Source organism: Gallus gallus, chromosome 27 (genome assembly GCF_016699485.2).
Source record: "Gallus gallus isolate bGalGal1 chromosome 27, bGalGal1.mat.broiler.GRCg7b, whole genome shotgun sequence".
In the NCBI taxonomy this organism is placed as follows: Eukaryota; Metazoa; Chordata; class Aves; order Galliformes; family Phasianidae; genus Gallus; species Gallus gallus.
In genome coordinates, this window is record NC_052558.1 from 5,169,687 (window position 1) to 5,190,434 (window position 20,748).

General features: G+C 38.7%; 1 protein-coding gene across 11 annotated transcripts; it reads left to right on the top strand.

The window, feature by feature from the left end:
• The first annotated feature begins 214 nt into the window (after positions 1 to 214).
• NBR1 (NBR1, autophagy cargo receptor) lies at positions 215 to 20,458 on the top strand. Of its 11 annotated transcripts, none has more exons than XM_040653374.2 (21): positions 215 to 321; positions 443 to 553; positions 2,583 to 2,645; positions 4,006 to 4,024; positions 4,434 to 4,456; positions 5,244 to 5,390; positions 5,940 to 6,014; positions 7,040 to 7,257; positions 8,404 to 8,568; positions 9,016 to 9,222; positions 10,510 to 10,669; positions 11,123 to 11,410; positions 11,858 to 12,010; positions 12,879 to 12,954; positions 13,376 to 13,486; positions 13,977 to 14,138; positions 15,000 to 15,363; positions 16,406 to 16,500; positions 17,055 to 17,133; positions 17,532 to 17,637; positions 18,043 to 20,458. In XM_040653374.2, exons 2-21 carry the CDS (start codon positions 452 to 454, stop codon positions 18,214 to 18,216), a joined length of 2,787 nt encoding a protein of 928 aa, XP_040509308.1. In that variant the 5' UTR covers positions 215 to 321; positions 443 to 451; the 3' UTR covers positions 18,217 to 20,458. The 11 variants fall into 11 exon arrangements, with proteins under 11 accessions (XP_040509308.1, XP_046760424.1, XP_418128.4 ...); XM_046904468.1 differs by having other exon boundaries at positions 446 to 553; XM_418128.8 differs by having other exon boundaries at positions 451 to 553.
• Positions 20,459 to 20,748: the final 290 nt, after the last annotated feature.

Sequence of the window (20,748 nt, forward strand, 5' to 3'; positions counted from 1 at the left end):
CTGGACGGCTCCTGCTCCCGGAAGAGAAAGTTGCAGTCTCGGAAAGCCATGTCTGCTGGCACAGTGCCCGCCCACTTACTTCCGGCCTCCCTGGCTGTGTTTATTGTTGTAGTTCTAGCGCACCTGGTTCCGCCCCTCCTGCCCAATCAGGGCGGCGAGGCGGATGAGAGGCAGGCCAGAGAGCTAATAACATCGCGCGAAGTAGAAGGAGGCTGCCTAAGCCGGTCCGCCATGTTAGGGCCGTCATACTGCTGAGGAAGGGGTTGAACGTTGGGTTGTTGGTTACTACGACGTGGGCTGCTGCTAGAGCTGTGGCGGGCGGTGAGTGGCCCTGACTGCCCGTCCTTCCCCCCCCCCCCGCCCCCAAATCTGGGCCAGCGGGTGGCTGCGGGCCGGGGCTGCCTGGTAGGGTTGCCTGACAGGGCTTCCCTTGCCTCCCGAGGAGCACAGCATGGAGCCGCAAGTGAATCTTCGCGTCAGCTACCGCGGGGAAACCCAGAGCTTCCTGGTGTCAGACACAGCGCACACGACCTGGGCCGATGTGGAGGCTATGGTGAGCACTGCGCGACTTTTTCTTTCTCGGCTTCCAGCACTGTGTTGCTCATCGTAGGGGGGCTAAAATTGTTTTTTTTTTTTCAATCTACCGTGGTCTCTGCTTTTGTTGTTGTTGTTTTTGTTTGAGCGTTGATAGTGCCTTCTATTCTTTGTTTTCTAGTTAAAATGATGTGGAAGAACTTGTTCTGGATAGAATGTCATACGGGTTGGGTTTTGTGTGTGTGTTGTTCTAATCCATGATTATGTGTTTTACTACTGTCCTGCTGTAAAGTGCACCTTGTTTTGCTTATCTCCCATCCGTTTGTTCATTCAGGTAGGCAAGGTTGAGTAATGCTCATCTGTTGCTTATAGAGCATCTTCTTGGTTTTGTTGTTCTCTGGGTTATCTAGTTGCTAATATGCTGTATGCTAAAGCCTTTGCTTAAGTGTTTATTTCTGGTTCTAGTTATTGTAGACTCTTCTATTGGATGAAGTTTAATCAGTGCAATAAAGATTCTGTTGATTATGATGTAGTGGCACTGTTATTACTTAATTATTCTGTAGCAATTCTTCTGTTTTTTCTTTTTTGTTTGCTTTTAGTTTTTTCTCCAAGTTGCATCTTAACCAGTGTTTTATTTTCTCTCTTCAATTCTTCTTTAGCTAACATAATGTATGCAGTGGGATATTCTTGCATGCGGACTTACGCAAATTCAAAACCTAAGCTGTTTGATGCTTTTCTGGTTGTAATTCAGCCTTCAAGAAGAGGTGTTAGTTCAGTCTTAAAGTAGCTGTTGATGGGTAGACTGTGTAGGAATGTTCAAGTGAGTTTGTGTTCTACTTCCATCAAAGCTGGAAGCAGATTGCTTTTAATCCTCAGTGCTCAAAGAATGAGTATGCTTAGTTGAGGCATGAGCCTCTATTGTATTAGGGTTACTTCTCTAACCAAGGGTGATTCTGCACTTTGCAGTGTTTTGTGGTAGTACTAGCTAAACTGTTTCCCAAGTTTTTACTGTATTATTAAATATATCTAGTGTTTTAAAAGGACTGGCAGATTTATGGCTGTAACTTGAGTTTTGGGGGAACAATTTGTGGTGTAGAGATATGTTTAAATCAGCACTTTTTTCACAGTGAGTTTGTTCTCTCTGCACTCCCAAAATTAATTTGGGCAGTATCACTGAAAGGGCCTGCCGGTCACATATGCATTCTGCAGTAGAGGTAACTCTTGTGAGGCTGTCTTGTGATTCATCTACTGTCTTCCAAGATGGCTAGAGGTCTTTTGTTAGAACCAGGCTGGCAGAATATGTCTCAAGTACAGCAGTATTGGAGGAGAAGCGCAGTTTGTGTGGAAAAAAAATTGCGCATGAGCCTCAAAGTCTTATTCAACGTAACAATTGCTTTTGTTTACAGTTCCTTTAACATTGCGGATTCTGCCCTGTTAATACAATATAGCTGTTAGATTTGTTGTTCTTATTTGAAAATGCATAAGGGGTCTATATGTTCAGGTGTACAGTGAATCTGGCAGGGAGTAGTAGAATTTTAATATTTTGCTCATCTTTGTTTGCGTTTATTCTAGTTTCTCAAAACTTAAATAGGTTTGTTGGGGGAAAGAAAGGCTGTTTGCCAGAACCAGGTGGTGTTTAATGCACAAGCTAGTGTTCAAAGATTGTTGGCTTCAGCCTCTGTAAATTGCAGTGTTTTCTGTGACTGAGTTCATTAACCCTGAGCAAGTCCCCTTACCATGAAAAGGCTATTCTGTGATCTTGATTTCCTGGGTAAACATTAACTAGAGATGCTGGAACACTAAATAAATGACTTTCTGCTCTTCACTGGGGCAAGTTGGTAAAAGGTGGGGTGGAGGGAAGGCACTGGGAAGAGCACTTCAATTCCGGAAGAACAGACTTTGTATAACTGTTTATTTCAGTTGAGAAACTGAGAGTGAAGGGTGAAAAGATAAAACCATTTTTTTCCTGTTAATAACCATGATTAACTGAAATCTGCTGGAGGCCTGTCTCATTGTGTTTGTTTTTGTTTTTCTCCTTTTGCTTACAGGTTAAAGTTTCATTTGACCTGGATGATATTCAGATAAAATACATTGATGAGGATAATGATGAGGTATAATACTGCCCCTCTCACCCTCCCCCAGCTCTGAAATACAACCTTTCTGCCTCTTGTAGTCAGTCCTTCTGAAGCATATGTTTTGCAGGTCAGAGGTGGTGAGCTTTGTCCCTTTGAGAAAAGAAGTATCTGTTAGTCTCTTGGTTTCTCTCTTAATGTAGCATTCCTAATTTCAAACAGAAGCTATAGCTTTTGTTTTTCACACCAGTATAACTCCACGGAAACAGGTAGTGGTTCTTTGTGCTGTGAGGAATGTTCTATTGAGTAATTTTTAGTTTTTTAATTATTATTTTGTCAGAGTAAGGTACTTGTAACTGCTTGTCAGAAGCCGTGATAAAGCCCTGTCTCATCAATCTATGCTCATTCTGAGATCCCATGGCATTAACATATGTTTACTTCAATGATCTGGTGTACTCAAATCCCTTGCTTATTCTATGTGAATGCTATAATCTGCAAGCAGATTACTGACTCAGAAGGCAAATTAGTTACTTCCAGTTGTCCTTGTTGAGTAACTTCCTGCTTGGCATAACTTTGACCTCATTATTTCTGTTTATCTAGAGATTTAGATTGGAATGTAGCTGTCAAATAGAACATGATTGCTGAGCACTCTGAGCTCCACAGATTGATTTGCTGCTCGGCTAAATTGCAGAGATGAGAACTTAACAAAACAAAACAAAAAAAAACCCAGTTCCTAATGGGAAATGTGAGGATGCTTCCAGAAACATTCCAGGGAAGGGTTCTGTCCTTATTTTCCAGCCTTTCTCTCTCTCCTTGTCTACATATGTGTATACTTGTTTAATGTTCAAGATCTCTTTCACATGCTACTAGAGTAATGTTCAAGATCTCTTTCACATGCTAATAGAGTAAATATTGATCAGAATTATGTAATGCTGTAATGATTAAATGACTCCTTGTGAGTAACTTCTTTGTGCAGATTTTGTTTTTTTTTTTTAAAAAAGCACCTGTAGTAGATTGTGTTGCCTTGTTTGTGATCAAGAACACTTAAGTGTGTTGCATGCTTGGCATTAACAGCAACTGTGTCCAACCTCTGTTTACTTGTATAGCAAGCCTTGTGATATCAGCACTGGCTTGCTTCTGCTGAATGAGACCATGCTTATTCTGGGTGCCAGCAGAGCCAGGGGCCTTGCTGATGGTGCAAACCTAATAAAGAACGCGATCTACTCCAAAACATTTCAGCATTAGTTAATAATTAAACATCACAGCAATAACAAAAATCTGAAGGAGTGATACATACTTGAGAAACTAAATAAAATTACATTTACTTTGAAAGCATGTGAGTTTCTAAAACTACAAAAATAATTAACAGGCTGTTACTCATTATTATTTCTCTTTGCAGGTGTCTGTGAATAGCAAAGGTAAGCTGCTACTTTATTAAAGTAAAAACATGCTTGTTAATAGACTTTAGCTGTTACCTTGGGGAAAAACAGCTGAGAAACCTTGCTTGCTGGAATTTTATATATGGTTAGGCATCAAATTCTTCCCAGTGAAAACTTATGATACATTGTAACTGGTGTTTTTTTTGGGGGGGGGTGGGGGGGGGTTGTTTTTTATGAGTGAGTTAATGGAATGTTAGTCTCAGGTCTTTAGGCTATGTGCCTTTCCTTGGTGCTGCGTGTACAGCAGCCTCTTTAGTAGCGCAACTATAAAATGATTTGTAGAAGGTATGGAATGCATTCTTAGATGTAAGGGTTCTTAAAATACTGTATGCTAAATTTACGTGTATTTGATGTAGGAAACATTCACATGTTTCTCTTTTCTCTTCAGAGGAATATGAAGAAGCTCTGAAGGTAATTGGTCTCTAATTTTTCAGTATATTCAGCTTTCTTTAATGAGGATTGTTGTAGCTGGAAAAAATAGTGTTACCTAGCCTACGGAGATGAGAATAGCTCAGTTTTCTTGCTTTGGATGATAGCTTGAATATTTTGCTACACTTTAGTCCAGCCAGGCTGACTTATTCAACTAATTAATACAAAATATATGTATTTGTGATTCAGGACTCTAAGCACACAGTGAACAATTAGTGAACAGACATGCAGTAATGCCACGTTTGGAGGTACTGGGCTCTTATGAGATCCATTTTAAAATCTTGCCATGCATTCCCCAATGTTGTACTCTCTGGCAATAAAACTTCCTTTCATGTTAAGAGTTTTTTTTGGTTTTTTTTTCTAGATCAAATAAGGATTGCATTCCTCTGAATTGTACAGTACTAGTGCTTTCAGAACTTCTGATTTGAATTTCTAATCTGAAAATAATGCATGAAAGCTTATTTCAGGTTCCTTATGAGATTCTCTGTTGTTCACTGGCTTTTTGTAAACAGCTTTATTGTAGATTTTTAGAACTCCTGCAGAATATCTGCCTAATAAACTTCTTGTTTGTAGTGATCTTTCTAATGAGCCTATTGGAGCTATTAACATGCCAAAAAGCTTGGTATGTCACTCAATTTTTCTTTTTTTGTTGTTGTTTCCTTCCTGCCTCCCCCATCTCACTGGTGCAGTATAATGCTGTATTTTCACAAGATTTTGTATGTTGGTTTTAAGTGGAGTAAATATGGTATATTGCGTAGTGTTTATTTAGATTGCAGTTAAACAAGGAAATCAACTTCAGATGAATGTGTATGAAGAAAGCTCTCCTCTGAAAGAAACTTCATCTTGTTCTTGGCAACTGCATGAAAAAACAGTCACAGAGAAGTTGGCAGTTCTTAAAGATGAGCTGGCAGCTCAGGTAGGATGTAGAGCTGAATTACGTTCTCATTAAAGCAAAGAACTGATGTGTTATTCATTTCGTAGCCTGGTTATCATTTTTACCCATACGTTAAAAAAACTCTAAGCTCAAAAATTGGTCTTTGTAGCTACCTGAACATGGCCATTGAAGGTCACAACATTGTTTGAATGTCTATAAGAGGATGTTTTGATGCTATATTTAGAAGTACAGATTCATTCTTTTTGACTATTCTGAATACTTTGATAAATAAAGTGGTCTCCTGAAGTCCTGATTTGCCTTCTAGCAACTTTTTGTTGACTTGATTGCTTTGGCTACAATGTTTAATTGCATGTGAATGCAAATAAGGCAAAAATCTGTGAGGAAAACTTTAGTGGCTTTCTTGTCTGACTTCTCTGCTGTTTTTTAAAGAACTTGAAATCTTTATTGTAAAAGATGCTTGAGAAGAGAGCTATTTGAAAGTGGTTGCTATGTTGGAAGTGTGTTGGTTGGTTTGTTTTGCAGTTTTGTGTACTTGATGCACTTGACTCTTTTTTTTCCCCTCTTCACCAGCAAAAGTTAAATCACAATAGAACAGGAAGAACAAATCAAAGTCCTCCAGAATGGTTTACTAGCTACTTGGAAACAGTAAGTGTATTTTCTTTTGCACAATCCTTTAAGAGTATTAAAATTCAAGAGGTTTTGGGTGGAATTGATACCTGTGATTCCTGAGTCTGTATATCTGATGTTATTTGTTCTCAGTACTTGTGACCTGAATCTTAAATGGTATTTAGACATCTACTCACTCCGCTATTGCGGCAAGAAATTGAGATTCTGTGTCTAACCATGACTGTCTAGATTGGTTTTTACAGTGTTGGTGTTACTCTAAAAAAACCAAACTTTGATGCTTGCCACTTTTGTCAAAACTGGGTTGTTTAGTTTATGCATTTGGTTGGTTTGAGTGTTGCTGTAAATAGCATTATTATTGACAAAGGCTGGAATAATTGATTAGACATTGGTCCCTTCAGTGTTTTGGACTTTCTGTGCTAGAATCCTTGTTGCACTCCAGATACTAATAGGAATTTTGAGGTAGAGCATGAAACATGGCGTTGCTGTTGGAGAGTCTTATTTGACCAGTTTCAGAGGGATAGTACTTAGTTTCCAGAGAACTGAAGCACAACTTTTGATGGCCTTGCTTTTCTTGATAGTTCAGTTTAAGAAAATGATTTCAGGAGACCAATGAATATAACCTATAGATTAATGAGTCATGTTAAATTGTTTTAGGCAGGTAATAACATCACTGAGAAGCATCTAGTTGGGAGTGGTAAGAATTAATCAGCCAGTGTCTTCATGAAGGAAGATATGGTGGTGCGGCAGTATCTTTAAACTTTTTCAGTTTTCCCTTCTTTTGCAACTACTTCATACAAAGTGAAGATCTTGGAACACTGAAGAATTGCATTTAAAAAGCTTCTGGTGGATAAAATTGGGACTTAAAGATGAACAGAGACTCCAGGGCAGTGTATTGGGGAATTAATTGCCTTAGTTTTATTTCCTTTGCTTGGTGCAATGGTATGGAATAATTGTACAATATGTAATATAAGCTTGATTTTTTTTTTTTTTAATTTACGTTGTAAAGCCAGTATCTCAATGACTTTTTTTTCCCCCCTCTTCAGTTCAGGGAGCAAGTGGTGAAGGAAACTGTTGAGCAGCTAGAGCAGAAGTTATATGAGAAGCTTATTCATCACAATCAGTCTTCAGACTTCTCTGAGAGCTCTGTTACAACAGCACCTCCCAATTCAGAGACCCAAACAAAGAATGGTAATCAATGTGACTGGCTCATCTCCTGCTGCAACTGCCAGGCTCGAATTGTTGGAGTTCGCTACCAGTGCAGGTAGAATGTGATAAGTGATGACTGTACAGGAAACTTAACGGGTTAAGCGATTGAATGAACGTTTGAGAAACCATCTTCATATTTCTAGTCTGATGGGTGGAATAGGCTTCAGAACCTCTAGTACGTATTTCATAAAGAGGTTATGTTCTCTGCTGTTGCAAACAGTCATCTGCATAAGAGCAAGATTAATAATGTTTTGAAAACACATTTCTTAAAAGAATATAAGAGAATTTTCAGACTCCTGTTATTCTCAAACACTTCAAAACTTTTTCTAACATACAACGTGTAGTAGTTAAGCTAAAAAAAACTCTTTCCTTTATAAGTTAACAAAAGCACAAAAGCTATAGCTACCAGTCTGTCAGAAGTAAAAAGAGGATTTTTTTTAATGTTCAGTGAGTTTAAAGGATGCAATGCTTTTATCTTTCTTTCTTTTAATTTTACTTTAAGTGAGCTTCCTGTCATTAGTTATTAATACTATGTTTTGTGCCATTTAAGTGAGGTATAGAAAGTGAGGTTTTTATTTAAATTAGGTAGTTGCTGTAAAGGTAAGTATTTTCGGATTTGGCAGTAGCAGTGAGTGTAATATCAGTAGGGGTTTTCTTTTGGGTATTTGTTTTTCTTGCTGGCTTGAGGTGACTGTTTTTAACTAGTCCTGTTCCTGCAAGAGCAATCTCCTTTACATCCTGAAAACTTGATTATTTTTTTTTTTTCTTCGTATCTCCTTGTATAAGCATAATGCTGTTTCTGGTTTTGGATTTCAGTGTAACATTTTTATTCTGTAGAACAACTGTCAGTAACTTATGCTAAACAAAGTTTTATGCTAAAAGTTATGCTAATGTAACTTGTAAAGTAATGCTTATGTAACAAAGTTATGCTAAACATAAGTTTTCCCTTGTGTATTGGAGAAGGAAGTAGGAAGTGCTTTGCCAAGAAGATATATTGATCTAGATGTCCCAGATGCTGATGTATGAGGGGAAAAAATGAACTTCTTTCACTCAGCCACTGCTTACAGTGATAGTTTGATACTGAGTTTTCGTTGTTGGTTTGTTTGTTTTTTAGAAATAGAAGGATTAAGTATTCTTTCTTTTCTAGTGTATTAATTCTTTGTCTACCTCCTGGTAACCTTCTACCTTTACTATTTTGCAGTCTCTGTCCAGCCTACAATATTTGTGAACAGTGTGAAGCAGGAATGTATGCACACGATCCTAATCATATATTGCTAAAGCTACGAAGACCTATGCTATGTATTGCTGAAAACTACGACGTTGCACAGTTTTCACCTTGCTTGCCCACTACTCTGGAGCAAGTAAGGTAAACGATGGCACCTTTTAGTACCTGATAAGACTGTCATGGCAGTAAAGTAGAAAAGCCTGTCTTGCACTTAGTGTTCTGCTTTTATGAATTCAGATTTATTCAAATTAGGATATGGTACTCTCTACTGCAAGTATTTAAAAATAGCTCTATACCTACAAAATGACTTTAGTCAGGAATCTTACAGAGCTTTTAAGCATAAAAAAGATCATAGGTAGGTAGTAGACTTTGAGAGCTTGCTTGTTCTTTGAGCATGTTCTGATCTGTCTTTTCTTTCGCTGATGCTATTCTAAATACCTTTGTCAGCAGCTATGAAGTTGTTCTTTGAGAATCATCTGGTATCCAGTCTAGAAACAAGTGGCATTACCTGAAGTGTTCTGAGTCTGTACTGACTGAAGCTAAATTTTAATCAATTTAGTATGCTTAACAAAGTGACTCTCTCTACAGGCTCCAGAAGCAGATAGACAAAAGATTTCTGAAGGCAGAAAAGCAGAGGTTACGAGCAGAGAAGAAACAGCGAAAGGCAGAGGTCCGAGAGCTCAAAAAGCAGCTAAAATTGCACAGGAAAATTCATCTGTGGAACTCTGTCCCTGTATTAGAAACCAGTGGCTCACCGACTCTGAAGTCAGAAAATCTCCAACACAGTACCATACCGTAAGGGTTGTTAGTAGCTGATCAATTCTTAGTTGCACTGTCTGGCTATCTGTGATGAGACCAAGTTAAAGTAACAAGGAGGGCTTGTCACTGAAGTCAGTCACTCATTCAGAGTATCATTTGTGATTGAATCCTGTGAAAATTTTGACTAAATAGAATTTGCAAGGTGGACTGTTCCACCTCTTCTGAGGAGAGTAGCAGAAGTTTTTTTTTTAAAAAAAAAAGGGGGGGGGGCAACTGATGATTATATAGGTTGACGAGGGAAGGAGAATGCCTAGGATGACGTGTGTACATGCAATATAAATTAACATTGCTGCTAGCTTTTTGGAAATTCTGTATTTTGCTTTAAATTGTATTTTGTTTTAATTGTCTCCTTATAGTTAACTATATTCTGTGTACATGTATTCAGTGCTTTTTTCTTTTTTTTTTTTTTTCTTCTGCATGAATTTAGGATGAGGCACCTTAGGCAACAGCTTTTCAGAAAAGGCAGACTACTTTTGCATTTTTGAGTTCCTTTAGGTTTTATGAATGTACAGGGCATTTGAGGGTTGATTAATAGCTTCTGTTTGTGTGGAGCTTAAAATAGTTATGGCGTCCTCCTGACTGAACAGAAGTATTAAAGGAAACTGAGTGCTACTAATTGGGATCTTTTGAAGTTGATATTGATGGTGAACTGCTTCACCAATCCTCTTTCAGTGCACTAAACTATTAGTAGAGCTTTTTATTTTATTTTACTTGTGTTTCTCTCTCTCTCTCTCTCTCTCTCTCTCTCTCTCTCTCTCTCTCTGTCTCTCTGTGTGTGTGTGTGTGTGTGTGTACGCGCGCCTTTCAGGCAAATCTGTGGTACTTACTGAGAAAACAATGTTGCTTGTAAGGCCAAATAAGAAGATACCACTGAACTATAAGTTGTTGATTCAAAATCAGAAAGATAATGACTTTCTTCTGTAACAGTGTAGTAGCATTGCCCAAAGTGTTTTAAAACTAAATTAAAAATCAACTGAAGAGCAGTGAATCTTTTTTTTTTTTAAACCTTGGTGTTGTAATGATAATAGAGATTCTTCCAAATGAGCAGATCATATTTTTGTATACTTCCTTTTTAGTTAAGCAAAACAAACTGCTGTGTGGTGTTTAGACTTGAGATGAAAACTGTACTAAAACATTACAGTTTGGAAGCACATTTAGAGACAGGAAAAAAACACACCGAAGTATGTTATTCTGTTTTAGCCATAACAGCTGAGGAATTTCCTCAGTTTTGGTGTGTTGGTTTATTTTTCTTCACTCTTCCAGGAGTCTCAGTCAACACTTCCAAGCAGTTGTCCCAACATTAAGTGCAGTTTTTGTGGATGAGAATTTGCCAGATGGGACTCGCTTGCAGCCAGGCACAAAGTTCATCAAGCACTGGCGAATGAAAAATACTGGTAATGTGGAATGGAGCTCAGACACAAAGGTAGCTTTCCTTTGTTTTTAACTTATACATACTAAAATAGTTCTAGAAAAATAAAATTTATATGTATTAGGAATCTGAATTCTCTCTTGGAATGTGTTTATGATTTACTTTGACTGGTTAATTAACTGGAAAGTGTAGGGCAGAGAGCATGGAAGGAGAGCAATCAAGGTAAATGTCAATGAAAATGTCTTCTGTTTTTGTTCAGATGTAATAGTGCAACCTAGTTACAGCAAGTATGTTGCACTTCTGATTTCTGGAACATTTTCTGCTGTGAGTGTTCACTGAATTCCTGTTTAAAGATGAATATCTTCTTACTTTGTGGTGATCGAGACTAACGTGAATCTTTACTAGCAGCTGCTCTTTGTCTAGCATTTGTATAAGGTCTTTTAGCAAAGAAGTTTAAAGTGTTTCTTCCTCACTACTTGTGAAGTTTTTTGCCTGTTTCTATTTCAGCTGAAACTTATGTGGGGAAATCTCACCTTGGCATCTTCTGAGAAAAAGGATGTGTTGGTACCATCCATACCAACGGGGCAAGTAGGAACTGTTTCAGTTGAGTTTGTGGCTCCCAATATAGAAGGAACTTATACCTCTCACTGGAGGCTGTCGCACAGAGGGGAACAGTTTGGACCTAGAATCTGGTGCAGTATTGTTGTGGATCCCTCGCCAGCTACTGACTCTTTAGAAAGCAATTGGAAGGATTTTGATTCACGTCATAAAGGTGATACTTCCAGTAACAAACAGGCAAGTAACTCATCCACTTTTGGGGCACTGGTGAATTGTCCGATAGTTTGAAGAGTATACATTGTTCTCTGCAATGGTGTTGTATTCCTTACTATACTGATCTCTAGGGGATTCTTTTAGTAGTTTGCTTCTGATTTTTCTTTTCCAAGTTATTATTCTTAGTAGAGAAGAAAGACAACTTCTTTTGTGTTTGTAAGTTCTGAAATAGTAATTCTTTTTTGACTGACATGCAGTAAGTTACTGATCTGTTTCAGCTGTTAGTCTTTTTTAATAAAATGAAACATTACAGATTTTCTTCATGTTAAGTTTTGTCCTTTTCGCTCTAAAATGAGCAGAATTTAATATTTTTCCAGTTGCTTGTGACTTAAATAATATTCAGACTTTATGTTTTATGGCTTAGATTTGCTATCTGACTAAGGTGTTTCTGAGACTTTTTGGCTTTTGCAGGATGCTTACTTGAAGACAGAAAGAAATGCTCACGTTACAGGTGAAATTGTGGAACAGGCTGAGATATCTCTGCCAGCTTTTCCTTTGAAAATGAAAAACCTAGCCAGTGAGAGAGAATTCTATATCCCATCTGTTGATCTTCTCACTGCACAGGTAAAGTGCTTTAAAAAAAAAAAATCAGGTAGAGATGAAACAAACAGTGTTGGTTTTGATATCTATGTACATAGACCATCCATAAGAATAAGTAGCTTTTAAGCTTTAGAATAACCACTATGTTTTTAGGAAGAGTATACTGCATTTTATATAGCAAAACTATTTCCCTGAATTATTACAGGGGGCTGTCATTGTAATTAACGTATGTGGTAAGATTTTCTTTGAAGAGTTCTGGTATAGGGTCTTTCTTTGACCTCTGACAGTGGAGTACTTAATTTTCCCTCTCACTGCCTTAATTTGTGTATTGTTTTCTCTAGTGTAGGGGTAGACTCTATGGAAAAATGTGCTCCATCTGGAGTCATGCCAAGTGACTAACGGAATGGAGTAGACCCTTTTTTAAGATACCAGAATTATAGAATCACCAAGGTTGAAAAAGACCTCTAAGATCATCCAGTCCAATCATCCACCTATCACCAATGTTTTCCACTAAAACATGTCCTTCAGTACAACATCTAAACATTTCTTGAACGCCTCCAGGATCGGTGATTCCACCACCTCCCTGGGCAGCCCATTCCAGTGCCTGACTACTCTCTTGGAGAAGTATTTCCTAATGTCCAACCTGAATCTCCTGTGGCGCAACTTGAGGCCATTTCTTCTAGTCCTATTGCTAGTTACATGGGAGAAGAGGCCAACTCTCACCTTACCACAGCCTCCCTTCAGTTAGTTGTAGAGAGTGATAAGGTCACCCCTGAACTTCATCTTCTCTAGACTGAAAACTATGGATTCCAGGGATCTGATGCTGGGAAGTGCCATGTTATGATTCCAGTTCATTGCTTGTTGATGAAAACTGTGGGATTTCTTTCTCTAGGATTTGCTGTCTTTTGAGCTACTGGACATCAATATTGTACAGGAATTAGAGCGAGTGCCACACAATACTCCTGTTGGTAAGGATATTCCAGTGAACTGTTGTTAGCGTTCTGATTTACCATTTACTCAATGAAAATTTGTCTGAGCAAAAGTATTTGTTCTTTGGGTGAAAGTGTCTTCCCAGCTCCTGTCTTTTGTTTTCTTTTTTCCTTTGTGTATCACTAGAGGAGATTTAGTTGTCACTTGTCACTTTGTCTTCTTTTCAATTTCACATCCCCAAGACCATAAGATTCCAGGCACTCTAGAGGGTTGCCATTTGCTTTCCTCAACAAGTACCAGTAATTGCAAAGTTAATTGTCTGTTTTGCCAAAGTATCTTGTAGGATAACTCTGCTGTCTTGGAAGAATATTCTTTAAGAAAGGATCTTAAAAAGACCCTTCCCCCAGGAAGTAACCTATTACTCTAATGATGGTCACCTTCATAATCTCTGTTTTACAGACATGACTCCATGCATGTCCCCTTTGCCACATGATAGCCTCTTGCTAGAGAAACCTGGCTTAGATCAGATAGACGAGGAGAATGAGGGGAGTGGATTTAAACCAGTGTCTGGTAAGCAGTAATGATGGGGAGCTTGTGAATGGGAAGGGAGGAGGATATTGTCAAATCTGATAACTGGACAGAAGTTGTTTTATTTACCTAAAGAATTGGGACTCCTGTTTTTTGTCTTTCTGTGGAAAAACAGTTTTTTGGATCGTAAATCTACAATCCGATGCTATTCTCTATAAAGCTTGCAGTGTAATGTATCTAAAATTCAGAAATAGAAAAGCAAGGTTCTTTTGAGTTCTCTCACCAATTCTACTAGGTAGAGAACTAAGAGTTTGTCTTTTAAGGACTAGATTAGACCCTCACGTTCACTTTAAACTTGAAATGAATTCCAAAATCTTCAACTTCTGAGGAATAATCAGTACATAGAATCAGTATTATCAGCCTTGGCTAACTTAAAAAAAATGGTTTTATGCTTGTGTTTTCTTGTGGTGACTTTAAAGTAATCCATTGTGTTTCCCTTTCAAAGGAATGATTGAAATCTGCTTTTCTACAGATACTTCTGTGGTGAAAATGAAAACTGAACATCCACTGAACCAAGAAGAAGGGGAAGAAGATATGAGCGGGACTCAGTTTGTCTGCGAAACTGTAATTCGCTCTCTGACTCTGGATGCTGCACCTGACCATAAGCCCCCACAAAAAAAGAAATCCCTGGAGAGTGAGTACTGTATTTAGCTGACTTCTGTGGTGTTACTTTCCTTGCACGTATTGGCCACAAATTGATTTATACTGCAGCTAATGATAAATTTTCAAGTTGTTTTTACTGATTGTTGTATTAGATTCTTTGCAAACATTCCAAGACACTTTCAGTTGTAATTTGATAAATGAAGAACCTTCTAGGATAAAAACTCACTCAGTTTCTAAAAAGGAATCAAAGATCCATCAGTCAGAGGCAATGACAGAAAATGGCAATGTTAAGTAAAATAAGTCTGAATTGAAGGTAAAGCTGTTATAGAGACTGCAGAAAAAAAATCAGTTACAAGGAGATCTCTGGTGTTCTAGGACTTTGGTTCTCATGATGTAGCAAGAATCAGTGTTGCATCAGAAAATTGGTGTCAGTGCTTTGAACAAACAGCTATTTTGAGAGTTTTGCTTTAATTAAAGGAAGAAAAAATAAAAAGTGAAATTGAGATAATGGATCCAGTCAATGTTCCATTCATTACTCCAGTCATTCAGATAAGTGCTCATAGATTATGCGTGGCCAGCACTTCCGTAGCTTGTGTGCGTAGTTTGAAGCCTGTGCTTAGATCTGATACATATAATTTAGGAGCTGAAAACTGCTGTTCAGTGTAGCTGTTACTTCTGTTATATTCCACCTAAATTTAATATAAGATCGATACCTCCCTCCTCCCTTCATGAAATAATATTAATAAAAAAACTCTTACACAGTTAACATTGGTAGCAAAGGTTTAAAGTTATTTCTAAATCATTGCCGTTTACATCTGGAACAGTACTGCCTTTGGTCTTATCCAGGCATAATAGACAATTTTTAATACCCTTTCTTTTCTTTTTCTGTTAGATGAGCTTCTATTGTCTGATGGGAGAACAGACCGCTCTAGCATTACTGTCAGATCTGATGAAGATGAAGGTGACGATAAAGATGATGTTCAAAGTCAAGGCTCTTCCACCTCATCAGAGGATTATATCATTATTCTCCCTGAGTGCTTTGATACCAGTCGTCCTCTAGGGGAGTCCATGTATAGTTCAGCTCTTTCTCAGCCCAGCCTGGAAAAGACAGGAGATTCTGAAACAAGGGCAGGGAATTCAGAGGGGGAGAGGCAGCCACAGATGCGCAGCATCAGTAACATTTTGACAACTTCACAAACACTGGCTGTAGTACCGTTGGCCCCAGAGGTTGTGGACACCTTACCCCAGACAGAAAGGTATGCTTCTAGGACAAGAATAAAGAGTTGCTGAAGGCTTTACAGGATGTTTAACTGTTTAACTTGACAGGATGTTTAACATCCTTAACAGGATGTTTAGACTGAATGTGAGCCAGCAATGTGCTCAGGTGGCCAAAAAGGCCAATGGCATCCTGGCTTGTATCAGGAATAGTGTGGCCAGCAGGAACAGGGAAGTAATTGTCCCCCTGTACTCAGCACTGGTGAGACCGCACCTCGAGTACTGTGTCCAGTTTTGGGCCCCTCACTGTAAGAAAGACATCAAAGTCCTGGAGTGTGTCCAGAGGAGGACAACAAAGCTGGTGAGGGGTCTGGAGCTCAGGCCTTATGAGGAGCGGCTGAAGGAGCTGGGATTGTTCAGTCTAGAGAAGAGGAGGCTCAGGGGAGACCTTTTTGCTCTCTATAACTACCTGAAGGGAGGTTGTAGTGAGCTGGGGGTCGGCCTCTTCTCTTGTGTGACTAGTGATAGAACTAGAGGGAATGGCTTCAAGCTGCACCAGGGAAGGTTCAGGCTGGACGTTAGGAAATACTGCTGCTCTGAAAGGGTGGTCAGGCACTGGAATGGGCTGCCTGGAGAGGTGGTGGAGTCACTGACCCTGGTGGTGTTCAAAGAGCATTTGGATGTTGTATTGAGGGACATGGTTTAGTGAGAACCATTGGGGATGGGCGAATGGTTGGACTGGATGATCCTGTGGGTCTTTTCATAGAATCGTAGAATCATAGAATCGCTAAGGTTGGAAAGACCTGTGGGTCTTTTCCAACCTTAGCGATTCTATGATTCTATGTTGCAGTCAAGTTCAGTGTCCAAATAGAAATTGTTGCAAAAAAAAAAAATCAGTTCTGCATGTGCTTATGTGTATCCTGTAACTTTTTAATGAAGCCATTTGTGCTTAGCTAATCAGTGAGTAGAGAAGGAAATAAGGGAGTACGTAAAGATTTCTTTTGCCTGTTTACCTAGACTTACCTATATGTGGGCACATTGAATGGAAGGGAAAAAGTAATTGTTTTGCTTTTATGTTTTCAGAAATCTTGCATCTCTTCAGAATCATATCTTCCAAGAGCCAAACATACCAACTTCGGAGAATGTCTCTTCCACTCCTTATAATGAAATAAGAGAAGGTATTGACTGTACTTACTGAAGGGTGCATACATAGTTGCATCCTATTCTTTACACCTGCAGTTGAATTTCATGTCTCTTATTCTTGAGGGGAACAGAAACCTACCCAAGTAATAACAATCTTTTTCTTGGGGTGTTTAAAATTTTATCATACAGAAGACTTGAATACAGCAATAATCAACTTTGTGAATCAGGTGAGAATAGTGTTTATTGATTAGAAATGGTAGAAGAGCACTCAGAAGTGTCTGTATACATGTAGTTTATCTTGCTCTGGAATTAGCGTTGTATGCTAAAGCCATTATTACAGTTATTTGGAGCTCAGGCAGCAGTTCATATTGTGGTGAAGCAGATACCTGCTGACTTCTCAGTCAAATGACTCCTAGAATTCTTTTGATTTATATTAACTGTAGTGAGAATCTTGCATGCCTACTCTGCATCTGGGTCACCAAAACTTGAAAGTACTAATTTAGACTGAATCTCACTTTATGTGCATGTTGAATCTCTTCAGCTTTTAGTTTACTGTATGTGTTCGTATGGTATTTTTTTCTTCCTACAGAACCTAGTGGTGAAGACAGGCATGAACCAGGATCTTCTGTATTTCTAACTAGTATCCGGAAAGGCTCAGAATACGCAAGGTAATGAAACAGAAGCTGCAGCTTCACAAATTCTGTTTGTTCCATGGCCTTTCTTTGAAGAGTGAGGGACTAAGAATCAACCTCTGGAAACCAGACAGAGGTTACTCTGGTCTGGATGGATATGTCACAGCTTCTATATACATAGACTATTTAATCCTTTCAAACTTACATTTTATGTAAAGTAAGCTAATATATTTTAGCATTAAAAGAGTGAGTACAAATTAGCAGAAGGCAGGGATAGCCTGATTCCTCCGTATCAATGATTCTTTTGGATAATGGGTTATTCTCTCCAACACGAATTAAGTCTCAATTGAGCCCTTAGTGGGGAAAGATTTACATTTTAGGTGAAAGAAATACGGCTTTTGCTGACACAAATGTAATACCTAACCTTTCTGCAGACATCCACAAGGAGGCAGCATTGCAGGAGATCTAGTTAAAGGAGCTTTGTCAGTTGCTGCCTCTGCCTACAAAGCATTATTTGCTGGACCACCTATTACAGAACAGGTAAAAATGTCTTTTTCCCGTGTTCTGTATGAGTTTTACCGAATTCCAGTGTTAAAAGTGTAGGTGTTGGTACCTTAATAAAACATACGTTCTCTGTACTGATGTTTCAAAACACACTGCTGCAACAGTAAAATGTTAAGCTTGGTGACATCCCTTGGAAGCATGGCACTCCCACAGATGATAGAGAAGTCCATGCTGTGGAGATAGAAGCATGTCTCTTTGAGCATAATGCAAGAGCAGTAATTCAAATTTACAAGTGACCAATGAAAGTAGGTGTACTTTGCTTCCTTGTGGACAAAGGGGCTCAGTGTCATCACTGCATTCCAGTATAATGCAGGACCACTGCTTGAAATAGCAAAAATAAGATAAACAATCTTCTTGTCTCTCTTGTTTTGTTTCTATCAGCCTGCAGCTACAGAAGAGCACACTGCTGCTCTTCTATCCAGTCTGTGTGAGATGGGATTCTGTGACAGGCAGTTAAACCTGCGACTGCTGAAGAAACACAACAATAATATGGTTCAAGTGGTAACTGAGTTGCTTCAGATCAGTAACAGCGACTGGTACAGCAATAGATGCTGAACCTTCATGGTTGGAGGGATGAATTGCCTTAGTTGAGAAAATTCTCATTAAACACTACAACATTAGCAGGCTGACCTTCAACTACTTTGGAGATACAGATAAATCTTTGGCTTTTCTTTGAGCTTTTGGCTTTTTCCTCTCATGGAAATGTCAAACAATGCTTGTCACAACATTTTACAAATTGGAGACCTGAATTTCAACTTTACTTTCGCGGAAATTAGATGTATTGAAGTTGGTAACTTTATACTGAATCCTTTTTACCTGGAAATGTTAGAGAATGACTTCAGCCTGCACACTTCACCTTTTACTGTATGTAAAATACTTTTAGGCAGCTGGGAGCTCTTGTTTTGTTGACTTCTAACACATTGCTTCCTATTACAGAGTTTAAAATGCTTCTGTAAAATGTAGTCTTGTCTAATTTACAAGAGATACCTGCTACTTGGAAACTGTTTCTTCTGATATGATAATCAATTTTGTCCAGTTCATGATAAAATATAGCAGATTTAAACCTTACAAATCATTCTTGGGGCTGTGGGGGGAAGGGGGGGAGGGAGGAGATGTTGCTCATATATTAAAATTAGTCTTGAACCATCAAATGACTTCTGAAAAGCCTGAAGTTAATTTGGATGTATACCAGGAAAATCACTGTTTCTTGTAGTAGAATAAAGCATAAGAGTTAATTCAGCAGCAGCTATTAACTGTAACCATTTGTAGTAATTACAACAGTAAACTTATATCTAACAAAAAATATAGCCTACATAAAATATTTTGTTAAAAATGGAGTTGTATTGTAGGAAGAACCTTTCTTAGAATCTTTGAAAAGGTTCTTTGGAGGAAAAAAAAAAAGTGTAAAAACTCAACCCCTGTGTTTTTTCTGTACTGTCCAAACATCATAATACTACATAAAGAGTTAGAGTGCATAAAAAGCCAGACTTGGAGTATGAATTCTGGTAGCATTTGAGAAACACCCCGCTCCCCCCCCCCCCCCCCCCCCTTCCCCCGAGGTAGGGGTTGTACAACATACTTTATTTTGAAAAATGCAGTAACATAGGCAGTGTTAAATATATAGTCTCTGGCAACAGCTCTGGCTGCTTCTGTGTTTCTGTAAACACATTTGTAGAATTCACTCTCTCACAATTTTACTTTACATGCGCATACTTATTTCAGAGTTTAAGAATTCCCTCCCAAACATCCTGAGAGGTGATTTGATTCTGAAGAATCGCAAGAAACCAGTAACATACGCTGCTGTGCAGTGGTGTATCTATAGAAAATTGCTCAGAGGTCAGTCCTCTGGAAGTGACAGCAATGTTGGCTACATTCTTTCTTTTTGAGTAAGCTTTCTTAGTTGCTGCAGTAGGAGACCAGTGATCCTGAAATATAAATACTACTGCTGCTTCAAAATAAGGTGTTTTTATTTTGACACAGCATAGCTGAAACAGCTATCAGCATTCGGACTGATCATATGATCAGTACTAGTTTTTTAAAGACCTAATACTCTCCATGATAAGATACCATTAAAATAATTGAGGAAAAATATGTATCATACTGTTTGTGTTTTAAGCCTATTTTTATAGATTGTGGAAGGTAAACTCATAAATACTTATTTTGAAATACAGTAGGACTATTTTGCAGTGTTTCCCATTTATCTGTACCCCAGTGCAGCTGTGTACTGTGGATGAGATAAAGACTTTTCTGTAACTTGAAATTATGGTGTTTTACTTTCCCCACCATAACTTACACATACTGATGTGAGTATCTTTCAGCTTATGCTTACTGTACTATACGATGTGGAGGAGAGGACATGGATAAGTACAGTAGCTGGTGAAGTTATTAAACTTAATCTGGTTGTCTGCTTCGATCTGTAATGCCCAGCAGCACACTTGCTCTTTCTGTGTATACCTTCATACTTAAGATTTTAATGTGTTCTGTAAATTAACAAAACACTAAAATGTTTGAGGAAAAGCACTTCATTGTAGATTGAACTGTGAAGTGTGAAGTACTGTTTTCTTTAGGTTACCTTTTACTAGAGGTTAGATAGTGTATGCTCAGGCTTAAGATGTATTTCTGTTGGCTTTGTATATTTTGTTAATGAATGCATGGTATAATTTATAATATATTCTGTAGTGCAAATATGGCCTGTGCCCTATTTAGGATAAGCAGTTAAAATTCAACTGTGATGTAGGGGAGAAGAGGGTAGAAGACCATGTTTTCCTCTGACCTTACAATAAATCTCTTTATCTGGCTGGCTCTCATTGGCCTCTCTACAGGCGGCTGCTCTGGCTGGAGTGTTCAGCTGTGGCTGTTCCCCTCTGCCCTGGCAGTTCACTAGCCTGCCACAGCATCAGGACCCTGGTGAGGTGGGTGCCCTGCTTCTAAGGAGGAACTATGCCTGCCCCGTGGGACTGCTGCTGCCTGTGGTGGGTGGTGGGTAAGCGGGGGGGAAGAGGGTAGGAGGTGGGCTGGAGTGACTCAGGCAGTGCCAACTGTAGGGATGCTGTGTCCTGTTGAGGCTGCAGGCATGGGGCTTCTGGG

Coding starts and splice junctions, on each gene's coding strand:
- NBR1 (XM_040653374.2), top strand. CDS start 452: ATGGAGCCGCAAGTGAATCTTCGCGTCAGCTACCGCGGGGAAACCCAG. Junction 9,223..10,509: donor CTCCAACACAGTACCATACC/GTAAGGGTTGTT, acceptor TCACTCTTCCAG/GAGTCTCAGTCAACACTTCC. Junction 13,487..13,976: donor TGGATTTAAACCAGTGTCTG/GTAAGCAGTAAT, acceptor GCTTTTCTACAG/ATACTTCTGTGGTGAAAATG.